Source organism: Camelus bactrianus, chromosome 3 (assembly GCF_048773025.1).
Source record: "Camelus bactrianus isolate YW-2024 breed Bactrian camel chromosome 3, ASM4877302v1, whole genome shotgun sequence".
Classification (NCBI taxonomy): domain Eukaryota; kingdom Metazoa; phylum Chordata; class Mammalia; order Artiodactyla; family Camelidae; genus Camelus; species Camelus bactrianus.
Genome location: NC_133541.1, coordinates 51298669 through 51314406, shown reverse-complemented (window position 1 = coordinate 51314406; position 15738 = coordinate 51298669). Strand labels below are relative to the sequence as shown.

General features: G+C 43.8%; 1 protein-coding gene across 3 annotated transcripts in view; it reads left to right on the top strand.

The window, feature by feature from the left end:
• GCNT4 (glucosaminyl (N-acetyl) transferase 4) overlaps positions 1-10787 on the top strand; it is a 28303-nt gene extending 17516 nt beyond the window's left edge. For all 3 annotated transcript variants that reach the window (XM_074359856.1, XM_074359846.1, XM_074359867.1), the window contains exon 2: positions 4809-10787. In XM_074359856.1, the coding sequence (XP_074215957.1) occupies positions 4810-6174 (1365 nt within the window). In that variant the 5' untranslated portion in view covers position 4809 and the 3' untranslated portion in view covers positions 6175-10787. The remainder of the gene's footprint in view (positions 1-4808) is intronic.
• The last annotated feature ends 4951 nt before the right edge of the window (positions 10788-15738 follow it).

Genomic DNA, 15738 nt, shown 5'->3' with positions numbered 1-15738 from the left:
TCCTCTTCCTCCTGCTCAGCCTGGATGCCCGGAGCAAGGTCTTAGCTCTCAGCCGCTTCATCCCTCCTTATGACCTTTCCACCTCCTCCTTTGGTCAAAGAAGTGAAAGTCATTTCCTTCACATTGTCTGCATAAAATTGTCCAGTGGATTCTTTTCTTAAACAAATCAGCATGTCCTGTGTAATATTCTGGAAAAAAACCCAAATTTTGTGCCTTTATGGGGCGACTCCTTTCACACACGCTCCTGGGCCCTCACAGCCCCCAGGCGAAACAGGGGGCTTTTCTAATACCCAATTTGAGATATGAAAAGCAGTCTCAAGAGGGTAAACAGTTTGATCCATCTAATAGCCACTGCTTCTCCAGGGATTCAGGACCAGGTCTGGGGCTTCCTGAAACCCTCGCCCTGCTTCCTCTTCTCTCCAGTGCCGCCAGCCCCCACCTTCCCAGTGTGAGTACCTGGGAAGAATCACAGGTGTGCAGGGAGGGGGCAGGCGAGTAAGGGGATGGAGGGGCAGAGCCATCTGTGTGACCACCTGCCCTGTGACATAAGCAGTGGGCCTAAGCTAAACCACATTCACTCCTTTCCTCCCCATTCCTCCGTGATGTACTGTTCCCCTTCCTGCCCTGGGTAAGGAGGCTTGTACTTTGGTGACAGTCCTGGGTTTTAAATGGCTGATTAAGGAGAGTTCTTTCACGAAGAGCCGCTAATGGCTGTGGCCATTTAGCTGTGAACGCGATTATAAGCACTTAGCCAAGGGTACTTGGTGTGCCTGCTGTTTCCTTTAAGGCTGTAAACAGTGCCTGGGAGGGTATGGAGGAAAAAGAAGATGGTTTGGGGAAATGCTTCATTCAACATCCCTGTTGGGTTTCTATTGAATTACCCCAATAGCCCTTATTTCTGCTGAGCCAGGCGGTCCTCCCGCACTGCCCTTCCCTCCCAGATCTGCATCATCATGATGAACTTGTACCTGTGTGGTGATGAACTTCACAGCAGGTCAGCTTCCTGTCTGCCTGGGTGGGTGGGAGGAAATACCTCTTCCCCCTGGGGTGGCAAATTATTTGTGTGGTAATTAGAAGGCTACTTCCTGGCAGCAAAACAGCTACCTGCTTTCCGCCCAGCCCACGGGGCTTTTAAGAGGGAAAGAGCTGGGGTGGGGTTTTGGCAGAAGGCGGCATTGCTGCTCTGGTCTCCGAGGAGCCACGTGCCCAGCATAACTGTCAGCCTTAGCCCAGCCAGTGCGGGTCAGGCCGGGGCCAGGCCTCTGGAGGGCATTCCCATCCTAACAGACCTGGAGCCTGTGGGGTGTTGCTGGCCTGGGCGGCAGCTGGCAGAGAAGGGAGGTGTCGCCACCATGAGTAAGTGCCAACCCCACCCCTCCCCGCCCACCTCCCACCTGGCAGCTCCTTGCCCCTGGGGGAGCAGTGCCCCAAGAAACATCTCCTTATTGAGTGTTTCTACATTCATAATAATGATACTATTAAATTAACAAAGAGCATTACGTGGAGGCATTCAGGCATTCTAAAATATTGAATTTAGGTCAACAATCTCTGTGCTGGGAGGGGCTGTGGGAGCCAAGCAGAGGCACTGCCCTGAGAAAAGTTCAGGTTGGGGACTATGGTCTCTCACCTCCTGCATCCACACTTCCTTGCCCTTCCTGAGAAGGCCTGGAGCACACCCTTCCTGACTCCAGCCTGGGGCCTAGCCAGTCTGAGTTGAGCCAGGAGGCGACAGCTGCCTGCCCCGAACAGGAAGGTCGCAGAGCACTGAGGCAGGAAAGGTGGCAGGCATGCTGTGAGGCGTCCCATGGCTGCTGGCTCTGGTCCGGTGTCTGAGCTTTGCCAGCCAGGGGCAAGAGTTAATTTTAAAGGAAGAAGGGGAGGGAATCAAGATAGCCCTGACGCCTCGCTTCCTGAACTTTCCTTCCGTACCAGGCGTCTTTAAGAGGGAGAGCCCGTCTGCCTCCAGGACAGCCTTTGATATCAGGAGAAACAAGCAGCCCACCAATTCTGCCCGGCCCTAAGTCCAAGTAAAGCCCTTTCGCCTGCTCGCCATGGCTGGAAATGCCTTTGGCTGGAAACATCCCTTTCCCTGAGTTAGAAGTTACGCGGGGGCGGAGATGCAAGAGTGAGCTTTTGTCAGCTCCTGAAAGCGGCTTTTGGCCTCTTCTCAGCTCTGCTGAGAGGTCAGCAGGTTATCTCCAGGCACTCAAGCCTTTGGCCTTTTATATGAGTCTGAGGATGACAGTCAGCAGAGATGTTGTCTGGACCTGGTGGAGGGGAAGGAGATGAAATTAAAGCATGTTTGTGAGATGACTGTGTGGGCATAAGGGAAATGGAAGAGCTGGGGGTGGCTCTCGGGTTTCAGGCTTGTGTCATTGACTGGAAGGGCTCACCAAAAATTGAGACAGAAAACACAGGAGAGGTGAAGACATCAGGGCCGGTCATGGACTCAGGGAGGCTGAGTGCCTGTGGGAGACCTGCTGGGGATGCCCGTCCAGCCGTTGGATGGTCACTTCGGAAGCTTGGGCAAGAGGTGGGAGCTGAAGATAAAGGTATTGGCCGTGTATTTGTGGAGGGTGAAATCCAGAAAGTGAGGAAGAGTGTTCATGAGAAGAGCCACAAGCTGAGAATAGGACCCTGGGAAACCCACAGAGGAGAGACTGAGGTGTGGCCAGGACAATTCACTGCTGGTGAATAGGGTGTCATTGTTTAAAGGAGGGTGATTCAAGTGGCGGTGAAGGAGAGCATGTCGTTCCCAGGGGAGCTTTTTCAGTTGGTCTGTATAGAAGAAATCTACAGAAGTAAGTCAGGTTCAAATTTCTTGCTAATTGTAAGGAAAGTGGGTGCAATGATTATGTCCTTATTTAAGGTTTATTGAGATGTGTTAGGAAATTGCATATGGGCTCCTCACACCTCGCCAGTTCTCAGGACTTAAACCTGCTGGAAGCAGCCCTGGGAGCTTGGCCAGTCCCCTCTCCTCAAGCCTTGGGATGGTTCTCCCCAGTTTCCCCTTTTCATGCTGCTCTGCAAATAAGCACAACTATGCCCTTCACTTGGTTAGCCTGTGTTTTATGTGATAAACTAATACAGTCATTTTTAACATTCAGATAGTCCAAACAGCTGTTCAGTCATAGGTAAATCCCCTTCCTACCCAGGCTCCCGATCCTCAGTCCTTTCCCACCCCACCCTGCAAAGTAAGCCCTCTTCCAGGTGTCATGTCTATACAGCATCCTTCAGGAAATATTGTCCTGTGGACCAGATCCAGCCAGCTGCCTGTTTTTGTAAATAAAGTTTTATTAAAACAGAGCCATGCACACTCATTTATACATGATCTGTATCTGCTTTCCCACGACAATGGCAGAGTTGAGTAGTTGTGACAGAGAAAGAAAAAGGTTGCCAGCATGTGCTCTGTGTGTGGGCTCCTGTGTATGTATAATCCTTTTTGGACACACATGTCAACTCATTGTACGCTGATCTGCATGTTGCTTGTTTCTGTTGATTCACAGTCTGTGGTGGGAATTGTTCCACATGGGCATGCGCGGATTCGTCTTAGGCTTTTTCACATGGTGTGGGTGCACTTAATTTGTGCCAGGTAGGACGTTTTAGTGATCTTCAGTGAATAGATAACACTGCGGGGAACCTTCTTGTGCACATGCCTTCTTGCACACACATGAGCCCATCTGGGTGGGTTGGTAAACTGACAGATGCTGCCAAACCAGGGTCGTCTTCACACGCCCACCCTCCCCACCTACTCTCAATGAGAGTCAGGCTCTTTTCATTTTTCATTAAGGGCTAAATTGCTAATCCCTACGAGGAAATGGGGGCTAACAAAAGTTTTAAAATAAGGGAAATGTGCAAGCTTACTAAATTTGTATACTCTGTACAAAATTTTACAGTGTTTAATATTTACTATAGCTCCTTTGGGTGTCTGCCCACTGCTCTTATTTCTGAAGGGAGGGTATCTTCATCCATGCAGGTGGTTATAAGAGAACACTAAAGACCAGATGGCTTATAAACAACACAAATGTATTTCTCACAGTTACGGAGGCTGGGAAGTCCAAGATCAAGGCTCCAGCAGGTTCTGTGCCTAGGGAGAGCTCTCTTCCTGGTTCATAGACAGCAGTCTTCCCACTGTGTCCTCACACGGTGGAAGGGGCGAAGGAGCTGCTGGGGTTTCTTTTATAAGGGTACTAATCTCATTTATGTGGACTCCACCCTCATGACCTAATCATGTCCCAAAGCCCCACCTCCTAATACCGTCACCTTGGGAGGCAGGTTTCAGCTTGTGAATTCTGGGGAGATGCAAGCATTCAGTCTCCAGCAGTGGGACTCGCTGGGCTTTCCCCATTTGACTTCAGACCCAGATCTAATCAGGAGCTGAAGGGAGAGTCAAGATGGATGTTCCTTTTAGCCTCAGGTGGGTCATGTGCATTTGCAAGAACCTCTTGAGGACATCCAGATTTCTAGACCTCTGCCCAAACTAGGGTAATCCCTCTCCAAATACGCTAAGCAGAAACACAGACAAGATAGTTTGTACCTGTATTTTAGGAGCTAACATTCTTCATCCTATTTGATAACCAACATCTCTCAAATGTAGGTATAGCTAGCACAGAGTACCAGGAAATACAACCATTCTGCATATTTCCACTTCCTTATTTCTGGATTCTTTCAAGCGCAAGAACCTTGTTTTAATCATCGGTGGGCTGAGCATTCTGCCTGGCATGTGGTAGGCACCCAGTGGATGCCGGTTGAGCGGAACTAAATTTCTTTTAATATTTTAGCTGAATTATTCCTTTGTTCTCTTATAGAATGAAGACATTTAAATGTTGCTTTAAATACCACCTGCGCCAGAAAGTGTTCATCCTGCTTCTAACCCTATGGCTCTTCTCCTTGTTGAAGCTTCTCAATGTGAAAAGACTCCTCTTCCCGCAAAGGGGCATTTACTTGGTTGAGTACTCCCTAAGTACCTCGCCTTTTGTGAGGAACAGATACACCCATGCGAAGAATGAAATCAGATATGAGATTAACTGTTCGGGTGTCTATGAACAGGAGCCTTTGGAAATTGGCAAGAGTCTGGAAATAAGAAGAAGAACCATCATCGACTTGGATGATGACGATGTTGTGGTGATGACCAGTGACTGTGACATCTACCAGGCCCTACGAGGCTACAAGCAGAAGCTTGTTTCAAGGGAGGAAGAACGCTTCCCGATAGCCTATTCTCTGGTAGTTCACAAGGACGCCATTATGGTCGAAAGGCTGATCCATGCGATATACAACCAGCACAATATTTACTGCATCCATTATGACCATAAAGCAACGGATACCTTCAAAGTGGCCATGAACAATTTAGCTAAGTGCTTCTCCAATATTTTCATCGCTTCCAAATTAGAGACTGTGCAGTATGCACACATTTCCCGACTCCAAGCTGATTTAAATTGCTTGTCAGACCTTCTCAAGTCTTCAGTTCAGTGGAAATATGTTATCAACCTGTGTGGGCAGGATTTTCCTTTGAAGTCAAACTTTGAATTAGTGTCAGAGTTGAAGAAACTCAATGGATCAAATATGTTAGAGACAGTGAAACCCCCTAACACTAAAACAGAAAGATTCACTTATCACCATGAACTCAGACAGGTGCCTTATGAGTATGTGAAGCTGCCCACCAGGACAAACATCTCCAAGGGCGCCCCCCCTCATAACATCGAGGTCTTTGTTGGCAGTGCTTATTTTGTTTTAAGTCGAGCATTCATTAAATATATTTCCAACAACTCCCTCGTTAAAGACTTTTTTGCCTGGTCTGAAGACACATACTCGCCTGATGAGCACTTCTGGGCCACCTTAATTCGGGTACCAGGAATTCCCGGGGAGATTTCTAGGTCAGCCCAGGATGTGTCCGACCTACAGAGTAAGACCCGCCTTGTCAAATGGAATTATCTCGAAGGCCTTTTCTATCCCTCTTGTACTGGTTCTCACCTCCGAAGCGTGTGCATCTACGGAGCAGCAGAATTAAGGTGGCTTATCAAAGATGGACATTGGTTTGCTAATAAATTTGATTCTAAGGTGGACCCTGTCTTGATTAAATGCTTGGCGGAAAAGCTTGAAGAACAACAGAGAGAGTGGATCACTTTGTCTTCAGAAAAGTTCTTTATGGCTAAAAGCCCCACAACCGCATCATGATACAATCATGATGGAAATAAGGTGTCTGGTGAATGGAGTTAGTATGGAATTATATGCTACACCATGGCCAGTACCACTTGAGTTTAACCTCCTCACGATCTGAAAGGTGTCTAAAGTTCCATGCACCAGGGAACATGACCGGGCCTTTAGTGACAATTAGCTTGCAGTGGGTTGGGTGTTTTTGTGTTTGCTTTTGCTTGTAATCTCACTGAGCTAAATCAGAGATTTTAAACAGTCCATCATCAGATAGCTATTGAGTTCCTGCTGTAGGCCAGGCACTGTTCTAGAAACGTGTAAGAAATAAACCTAAGTTGTAATGAGTTACACAGTGCCCTCAAGGAACTGTGGCTTACCCTCATCACACAGCAACCTCAGTATCTTAACTTCTCCACGTAACAGTCAGGGTTCTACTGAAGAGGTTTTGGAGCGTGTGGCAATTCTATAACCGGGCTAACCACCAGTTTCAGAGTGGTGTTTAAGTACAGGGACCAGCACTCCACTTCCTAACTCCCTAGACTTCTCTTAACCAATAGAGGATTAGAAGGAGAGACCATACTACCTCAGAAGAGCTCAAAGAACTGTCCCGTTCCCTGCTTGCCAAAGCCTCACCTCCGTCGTGGTGCCTCATTCATTCCATTCAAGGTCAGGGGACTGTTGGCAGGGCTCTGGAGTGTGTGACTGTTAGCGAGGTGGTGGGGGTGAGCAGGGGGTCTGGGACAGGAGGTGCTTGAAGAGGGACAAAAAAATTTGTACAGGGAGGGAGGGGATAGCTCAGTGGTAAAGTGTGTTCCTGGGTTCAATCCCCAGCACCTCCATTAAAGTAATAAATAAATAAATAAATAACAAATAAACAAACAAATAAATAAATAACCTAATTACCTGCCCCCAACCAAAAAAAAAAAAAAAAAAGTAAGAAAAATAATTTTTTAAAAGATTTAGATGACTTTTCCATCATGTTACACTGTGGTGCCATGAATGGCCTCCTTTTGAATTCAGCTATTTCTTTAAAACACATTTATGGATTAAAAATAAAAACTGATTAACAAATTCACAGTGTCACACTCTGAAACATTCAGCCTAAGTCTTTCAATTCATAGATTATCATGATATGTAAGTTTTTAACAGTGGAATCAGCGTAATTTTGTTTTGTGGAACTATCAGGCTAAGAAGTCACTGAATTTTCTTGAAAAGTTTGGGTGAAATAAGGCAGCTTTCTAAATTAACTATTGAGGTTATTAGAAAATGTTTCCTCTCCAGCAACTGTCAGGTGGAGTCCAAATGTAAAATTATAAGAGCTCTAAGTTCATTGCGGTCTTTTCAGCTTTGATCCAAGAGAGAAAGCTCATTTTAGTAAGGACACTGAGAGGATATTCATTAATAATATTTTGTAATACCAGCACCTTAGAAAACCACCAAATGAGTCAAAATACACATATATTTTCATGTAACTGTTGTGCTGGAAGTGAAATGGGACAGGAGTGGGGTCCTGAGGACAGGCTACAATATTGTTATGTCTCTTGGGAAATCATGGAACTCATGGGAAAATTTCTCAGCGATCTTAGGTTTCAGTAACTACATAAAGATGTAGTCATGAAGGCCAGCATGAGACTGTTCGGAAGACTGAAGTATTCAAATATGTTTTTAAACATCTGTGTTCTACGTGTGAAATGCATTTTGCTCATTTTAAAGTTTATGATACTGACTGCCAAATGGTACCACTTCTCTCTCCCTTTCTTCTTCTCATGAATGCATTTGTTTTCCCTTTTTTTCCCTACCTGCTTCCAATCACCTGTTCGTTGGTGTGTGTGACCGTGACAAGCTAATCACGTTGGTCTCCAGGAGCCTCAGTTTTCCTGGTCTATAAAGTGTGCACTTGGAGGTGTCCTTACATGTTGATATGTAAGAATCAATTGAAATAATATCGGAAGTGGTTTGAAAATAGGGACAACTGATTGAAATACCAGTGAGCAGTCTTATTACGAGACAGACATAGATCCAACCCCCTTGTAACACTTAACCATTCCCGTTTTCTGAAAAACCTTTGAAATACAAAAAGAAGTCACAATTGCAGAGGCAGCTTCTGTAATGGAATCCAGGTACCAAGAAACCTTGTCACCACATCTGGGTTGTTTTCTCTTTCTAATTGAAATATAGTTGATTTACAATGTTTTGTTAGTTTCTAATGTACAGCACAGTGATTCAGTTTATATATACACGTATGATTCTTTCTAAGCCAGCAGGATTAGCAAAGTGGTCCAGTGGCTTAGATCAGGAATAGGGGCAGAAATACTTTTCCTACCATCCAGGCTTAAATACCCAAAGTCCTGTTCAAATCTTGTTTTTTATGCTGTTGGTGGTCAGAATGAATGTAAATGCCAAAAAATGGTCCAGTGTCTTGCCTCTAGGTGAGAAATGATTCTATCCCTTGTTTATTGGGAAATTTTCCAGTTAATGGCTTTAATGCCATATTCAGATGACACGTGGCACCATGAAGAGGTGGCAGTGCCTTCTTTCCATGGACACATTTCTTGGGATTCAATCCCTAACATTTCAGGGAGCTTGTCAGATCACTCTCCTGCCTTGGGAATCCTGTCGATTCCCTGCATGCCTTCAAACCTCCTTCAAACCTGATCCTTCCCTAAAACCTTTGGTATGATTGCCTCTAGTCTAGAGAATGTTCTGCTGTCTGTGTTTTGTAATTATTCTTTACATAGTATTTATTGAATCTCGACTCTAAGTTATTTGGCAATGAGACCAGGACCTTGGAGTTTGTAAATTATATTAGATAATATTAATAGTGAGAGAGCTACCCAAACAGATCTACATGATGTGAAAAAATCTACTGTAATATTATAATATTTAAAGACCTGTGTTGCTGCTATTTTTAATGGTTTGATTATTTTAAGTGAAATATATATATAAATAAAATGTTTAAATTTAGGGAGTTTAATTTGAAGATTTCTTTTGCCTTCCAGAATGTGAATATTATACCTACATATATATTTTGACATATTGCATAGAAAACAGAAATGACAATCTTTGAGACAGAAAAGTGAATGTACCCAAGTATGTTATAACTGTTTTTGTTGGTGGTGATGATGGAATGAATTTTGATTTTGTCAACTGGTCTCTAAATCTCCTACTAGTCTTGTTTGTTTTTATCATTTTCGAAAGACGTATTTCCCATTAAATGAGTTTTAAGTAGAATGGTGTTGCATTTTTGGATTATGCTGCCATTAGATGCTAATTCTCCAATACTATAAAATAAAATGGGCTGCAAAAACCCATCCCCTGGCATTTATGATGTTTCCTTTTACTGGTTGTACTGGTTCCCCACAAAGACTTTTTCATTTGACAACACTTGCCCAGTATTTGAAGAGCACAGTTAATTTCACTTCAGAATTAAAAACAAACAAAAAATTCAGTGTGTGTACTCTACACAGAATATAGGCACACAAACTTGAATTCATTTGGCAAGGTCTCAAAGAATCTTCCAGGATTTCTCTGTCTTCATTCTCCTCCAGATTGGTTTCTCCTTGACTATTAATTATCTAGATAAATCTTCTTGTTTACTTGATTACTTCTAGGAAGTTTTTTCTCAATAGCATATGTTGAGCTCTTTATCTCACATCCCTCAACTCCTGGAAAATCCAGACTCTTTCTGCACCAGGACGCCTGCCTTGGTTGTGAGCCCCGAGGACACGAGGACCCTGGGTCCACTGGTATCTCAGGCTCCGCTGCTGAGTGATTCTGGGTGAGCTTCCCTCTGCTGGGGTCACACCATCTAATCCAGCTCTCCTAAACCGAGGTGTATCTGGCATCACTGATCCCCATGCCCCCACCCCTGCTCTGACAGTCAGTTTTCTTCTGTCACCCTTTTCTTGTCATCCATAACAGTCACCAGCCTTCCTGGCTGGCAAAGAGTATGCATGTCACACTCATAAGTCACAATCCATCTCAAGGAGTAAAGCCATTTTGGAAAACTTGAACATAAAAAAATTAACATCTACTTTAACCTAAGGTTAATTCTAGGTCTTAACCAAGCTGGACAACCATGCAAATCCACAGTCATCTCATGAAAGAATTTTGGCTGACTTTGGTGGTGATGGTGATGGGGTGGGTAGGTGTGCAGTGTCATATTGAAGACTTACAGGCTCGATTCCCAGATAAGTAATTCCATATGTTTAAAATTCCCTTTGGTGTTAACAAGTCTGCCTCTAAACTAGGACAACTGGCTTCTAGTTTCATGAAACTGATTATGAGGAAACCCTGGCAAGAGAGAATAGATGATTGCAAATTTTATTCCTACTGCTGGAAAAAAATTCCTATGATGCAGCATAACAAACCGTTTGAGCTTTGCTTCAGAGACAGATGAGTGTGTCAGCCCACGAGGGTGCATGAAAACCACAGGAAGACGATTGACCTGAGCTCAGGAATGGCCTTCACAGAGTCGCACCATCCTTCCTAGGAGCATCTTGGACTGAGTCACAGAGGACAAATCGCCAGCTAAGAATCTGAGAAAAAATCATGCTCAGTGACCTGGGTACATTTATTATACCTTTTTGGTTTTGCTCCTGTTTCTTGTAGAACAATAAAGGAAATTTAAACAGAAACCATTTGGATTTATATTTCTAACATCCTGACCAAGCCATATAGTTCTCTGAATGCTCTTTTAATCTTATCCATATACCTTTTTTTGTCTCTTCCCACTGCCAGTGTATTTCCAGTCACTCTCCCATGTTGCTACATGATCTTTATGGTATCAAATGGCCACACCATCATTCACTCAGCCCTTCCTTTATTGTAGGACATTTGGATTGTAAACTACTTCTTTCTGTCATAAAGGTGCTTTATACAGAAAAGCTTCTCTTTTCCTTCAGTCACTTCCTTCTGATGTATTTCTAAGGAATGACAATCCTGAAGAGGATGGATTTTTTTTTTAACTTACTGCTTGTCATATATGCTGTGAATCACCCTCTCAAGGAGTTGTATAGGACCCTGGGTTGTGTATATCAACCGCAGCCTCAACCAATGTGAAATAAGTTGTATTTATTTATTCTGATAAATGGCCATTTTGATTCTCAAAGGTAAGCAAAGACCTTTGCCTAAAGCAAGGATGTAGCCGTTCCTCTAACAGATCAGAGGTGTTTAACGTATGGTGAGTGGTGAGCTCTTTGAGAAAAGTGTTCTCAAAGGTTAAATTTTGATGACCGATTCCATTCCAGGAAGGATCTAAAAGCTGCTGGTTCCTTCCAATATCCATTCTCCCTGGTTTCTGTGGTTTTATTCTGAGCGACAGTAGGACCAGCTGTTAATTCCTAGCCTTCCTTTTGTTAACCAAAATTTCAGAAATGGATACCTGAGTGAAATAAGGAGGCATTTACTGAAGACTCATTAGGACTGTAGTCGGGGAGACACAGATTCAAGAAGCACTTGACTTATGTTCCGCCAGACTACAAAATGAGGGAGGCTTATCAGGGCAAGAAAACCACAAGTTTACATAAATTGCTTTCATGAATTAGGATTGGAGCTGGCAAGAAGGAAGAATGCTTGTTAAGCAAGGGTTTGTTGGGGTCTGACATGATTACATAATTGTAAAGGACTTTGAAATGACAAGGTTGCAGCTAGGAGCTCCTAGCAGATAATGCTTTTAAAATGGCAGGTGGTGTCCTTGAGTTTGATGCAGTTCAGAGAAAATTCAAGTTCTCAGTGATGTAGGAGATTGTCTCAGACAACATCCATGGTGGCCACCAGCTCCACTGTGGATGCCTGAACCATAGTTACTCTGTTTTGATCTTTAAAATGTCATCACTTTCAACTAGAGGTGGCAAATGAGAAAAAGCAGAAGTTATTGCATGGGGCATCTGAGAATGCACATAAAATGTGGCTTACCCATCTTAGCTTCCCCTGCCTCCCTTACATTTTCTCATTGCCTGGACTGTGTTTGTAACAGCTGGAATTTCAGCGGCCATTTTAAAACCATGAGGATGCAAGTTATAAGGCAAGCATAGACCAAAAATATGACACTTGAACCATCCCAAACTGCCTACCTCCAGTTTTCTTTTATGGGAGGAAAAAAAACTAACATGTGCTTTAAGCTACTATTATCTCAGTTCTCTGTTACTAACCGCTGAACATGAACCCTAACTTACACAACTTTTCTAGAACGGCATTTTTCAAACTTTGCTCTAGAGGGCTTGTTAAAACACAGATTGCTCTTCTTCCCCCTCCCCCTCTTTTTAGGTGGGGTTGGGTGGGGTAGGGGGTGAGGGAGAGGAGAATTTGCCGCTTGAACAAATTCCCAGATGAGGCTGATGCTGTTCTGGGCACACTTTGAGAAACCACTGTTAGGGTATATTTCCTGAAAATTATTTCTTCCACGTTGTAAACATTAGGCCAAACATTGCAATAAACATACATACCTTCAGATCCTAAAACACTGGGCTCAGAAGTCCAGAAATGTTGTATGTGCTTCGCCTTACATGATTTCTTTGCATTTTTGAAGAGCTAGTTACCTGTATTTTCTGAATAATGACTGAAGTTGATGCCTTTCCCTAACTATAGGTCCTCCTAAAGTTATTTTCAACCATACTGCTGCCTTATTTGGGGCTATTTTATAAAACGTATAAAAACAGATGAATTTAACCTGAAGTGGTAAAGTCTCAAGTTCAGACCTATGTGTTAATCCTGTTAAAGATACATGCTGAGGAGGCGGACTCTACCCAGATGGAATTTGGCATGAACATTTTAATACGACAAACAGATCGAAACAGAGAGCCTTGCCATTCTACCTCTCTACTTTCCCGAGCCATTACAGGAATGTCAGTATGAAATAGATACAGAGTTATGTGTCATCTCATAAATGCTTTCAGGTTTTTACTTCAACCATGGGTGGATACTCAAAAAAATTTGGAAACTCAGCAAAATGTATCTGCCTAAGGGAAATGTGTTTCCATTTTTTAGAGTACTTTTAATTATTTTGTTTTAAATAGCAACATGGAACAGGGAAGTTTCTTCGTAGTTTTTTCACCCATTATTTAATGTAGTCCTAATGGTCACTGATTATCAGGGTCATTATTAATCCAGTTTTACAGGTAGTTTCGTGAACTGTTGGTGAGAAGACCACTTGTACAGGAAAAGGGAATCCAACATGGAAAGAGTGAAAGGGATCCCCAGGGTGCTGGTGAAGGGCCATCCCAGGATGCCAGCTGGGTGCCAACAGGGCCATGGCCGGCTCAGACTGGAGTCGGTCAGGCAGGCCAGAGAGCTTTAGATATTTTTTTAAGATGATCAGTGTGTGGAATACCTCATAAATCTGAATGCATGATTTAGAGGCAAATTAGACCATTGGAGAATTAGGGACTGAATGGATGTCTATGGGAAAAAAACTGTGAACTCAAAGGAGAACAAAGAGTTGTACAGCTGTGGCTCAGCTGGAGATGCTGTTTACATAGTCATAACCATAATGTTAACCATGTTATATTTAACCAGGTAAATGTTAACTGTTGACCTAATCAGCAGGGTGCTGATAAAACTTACTGGGAACTTGGGGAGACAGAAAGGGTGGGGAGGGTGGGTGTGTGTGACAGCATCACAGTCCCCTTCCGTGATGGGACTCCACAGACGATGCCTAGAACTGAAACAGCAGGCATAGCAGCGTAAGGCCGTCATTCAAACACGGGCCAGTGAAGCCAAAAGGACCGGTTCAGAGGGTTGAAACCAGTTTCTTCTGAGCAAAGGAAATGGGGGAGGAGATGGAAACTGCTGTTTGTTTTCAGCAACCCTTGCAGCTCCATAAACTTTAAATAAAAACGGGAGAAGTGGGTGGTGGTGGGGAGACACTGGGAAGGAAGAAGACACCATCTGTGGTCAAAGAGTGATTGCAATCTAACAGTGTGTGCAAATAACCAGAAACCTTATAAGGGTAGCTATTGTTTCTGTCTGCCCAGCCCTACCCCCGCTCCCCACCGAGTCTTCAGAAAGCAGCCCTCCTGGTAACAGAGGTGGTCATTATGGGCCCTCACAGCCACAGTGATTGGCCTAAGCAGGGGGCACATGACCTAAGATAGGCCAGTCAGGGTTCCTGGAACTTTCCAGATTCCTGCCCGGGCACAACAACCTCTTGTTCCTCTCTGATCACAAAACCCAAGGATATGGTCCCAGTTGCCCTGCACCTGGACAGGTTTGTACCAGCCAATGAAGTGAATGTGCCAAAAGGAACAGAGAAGAAGTCGGGAAGGACAAAGAGGGTCCTCAAGGTATTCAAGGCAGTGAATCCAATCTTTGCTGAGACCAGCCCTGCCCTCTCACCAGTTACACAGTCCAGTTAAAGCCCTCCAAGATTGAATCCACAGTAGTCATAAATACTAATATACAGTTGAAAACCACCAAACAAAACTTTAAAAAAATTTTATTATGGAAAGTTTCAAACACAAAAGTAGAGGGAATGGCATCATGAATTCCCACCTTCCATCGCCCAGACTCACAACTATTAACATTTTGACAGTTTTGTTTCATCTGTTTATCCCTCCACCCTTTTTTTCCTTAGAAATATTTTCAAAGAAAATCCCAGACTTTATATTATTTTACTTAGCCCCTGCACCCTACCTGTGCTTTATGTGCTGGTCCTGGTGAGAAGTCAGGTGCCAGATAAAAGATTGTTTTGTTCATATTTAAGCCAAATGGAATGCTGTTTTTATAGGTCAAAAGTGGCCAAATATTGGCAATATTAGATGGCTAATGCTTCAATATGAATCTACTCTAATAGCTAAGGATTCTTTTTTTTTTTTTTGATAAAACCATCAGCCATTATCACACTCAGCACAATTAACAATTAATTCCTTCATACCTAACACTGAGTTAATTTTCACATTTTCCCAATTGTATCAAATATGTTTTTGTATCCGCCATTTGTTTCAAGCAGGATCCAAACAAGGTCTGCACATTGATTTGGTTAAAATAAGTTTTTGAAGTGTTCTCACTGTCAGTTGGCACTCTTGTAGGAGCCTAGAGAGGTGCCATGGAATGGTGAGCAATCCTCAAACAGAAAAAGTCCGAAGAATCAGGTCCCAGCTCCTTGTGTCTGTTATTAGTATACACACCTATTAAATAATGTACCATATATACACGTGCACATGCATATGTGTACATATCTCACTGTGCCAGGCATGGTGCTCTCTGCTTCACATCCTTTCTGCTTTTATCCTCATGAAGTGGTTGCCAGTATCATTCTTGTTTTGTAGGTGAGGAGGGACTCCATGGAGGTCGGCTGACTTGCCCCCATCACCAGCTAATAAGTGGCAGAGCTGTGGTTGGAATTCAGGTGTGTGGCTCCGAAGTCCAAGCTCTCAGCTGCCGCACCCGCCCTGTGCTTTATGCTCCAGCCCTGGTGACCAGTCAAGTGCTAGACGCATGGCTGCTGTTATTTTATTCCACAAAATACTGAGATCTTGTAGGGAAGAAGGGACCCAGAGCTTGTGGAGGTAAACAGTAAGCCAGGGTTGAAGGACCGCATCCATGTGACTCGGGGGGGTCGGGGATCTGGGACCATCCATTGCATCTCCC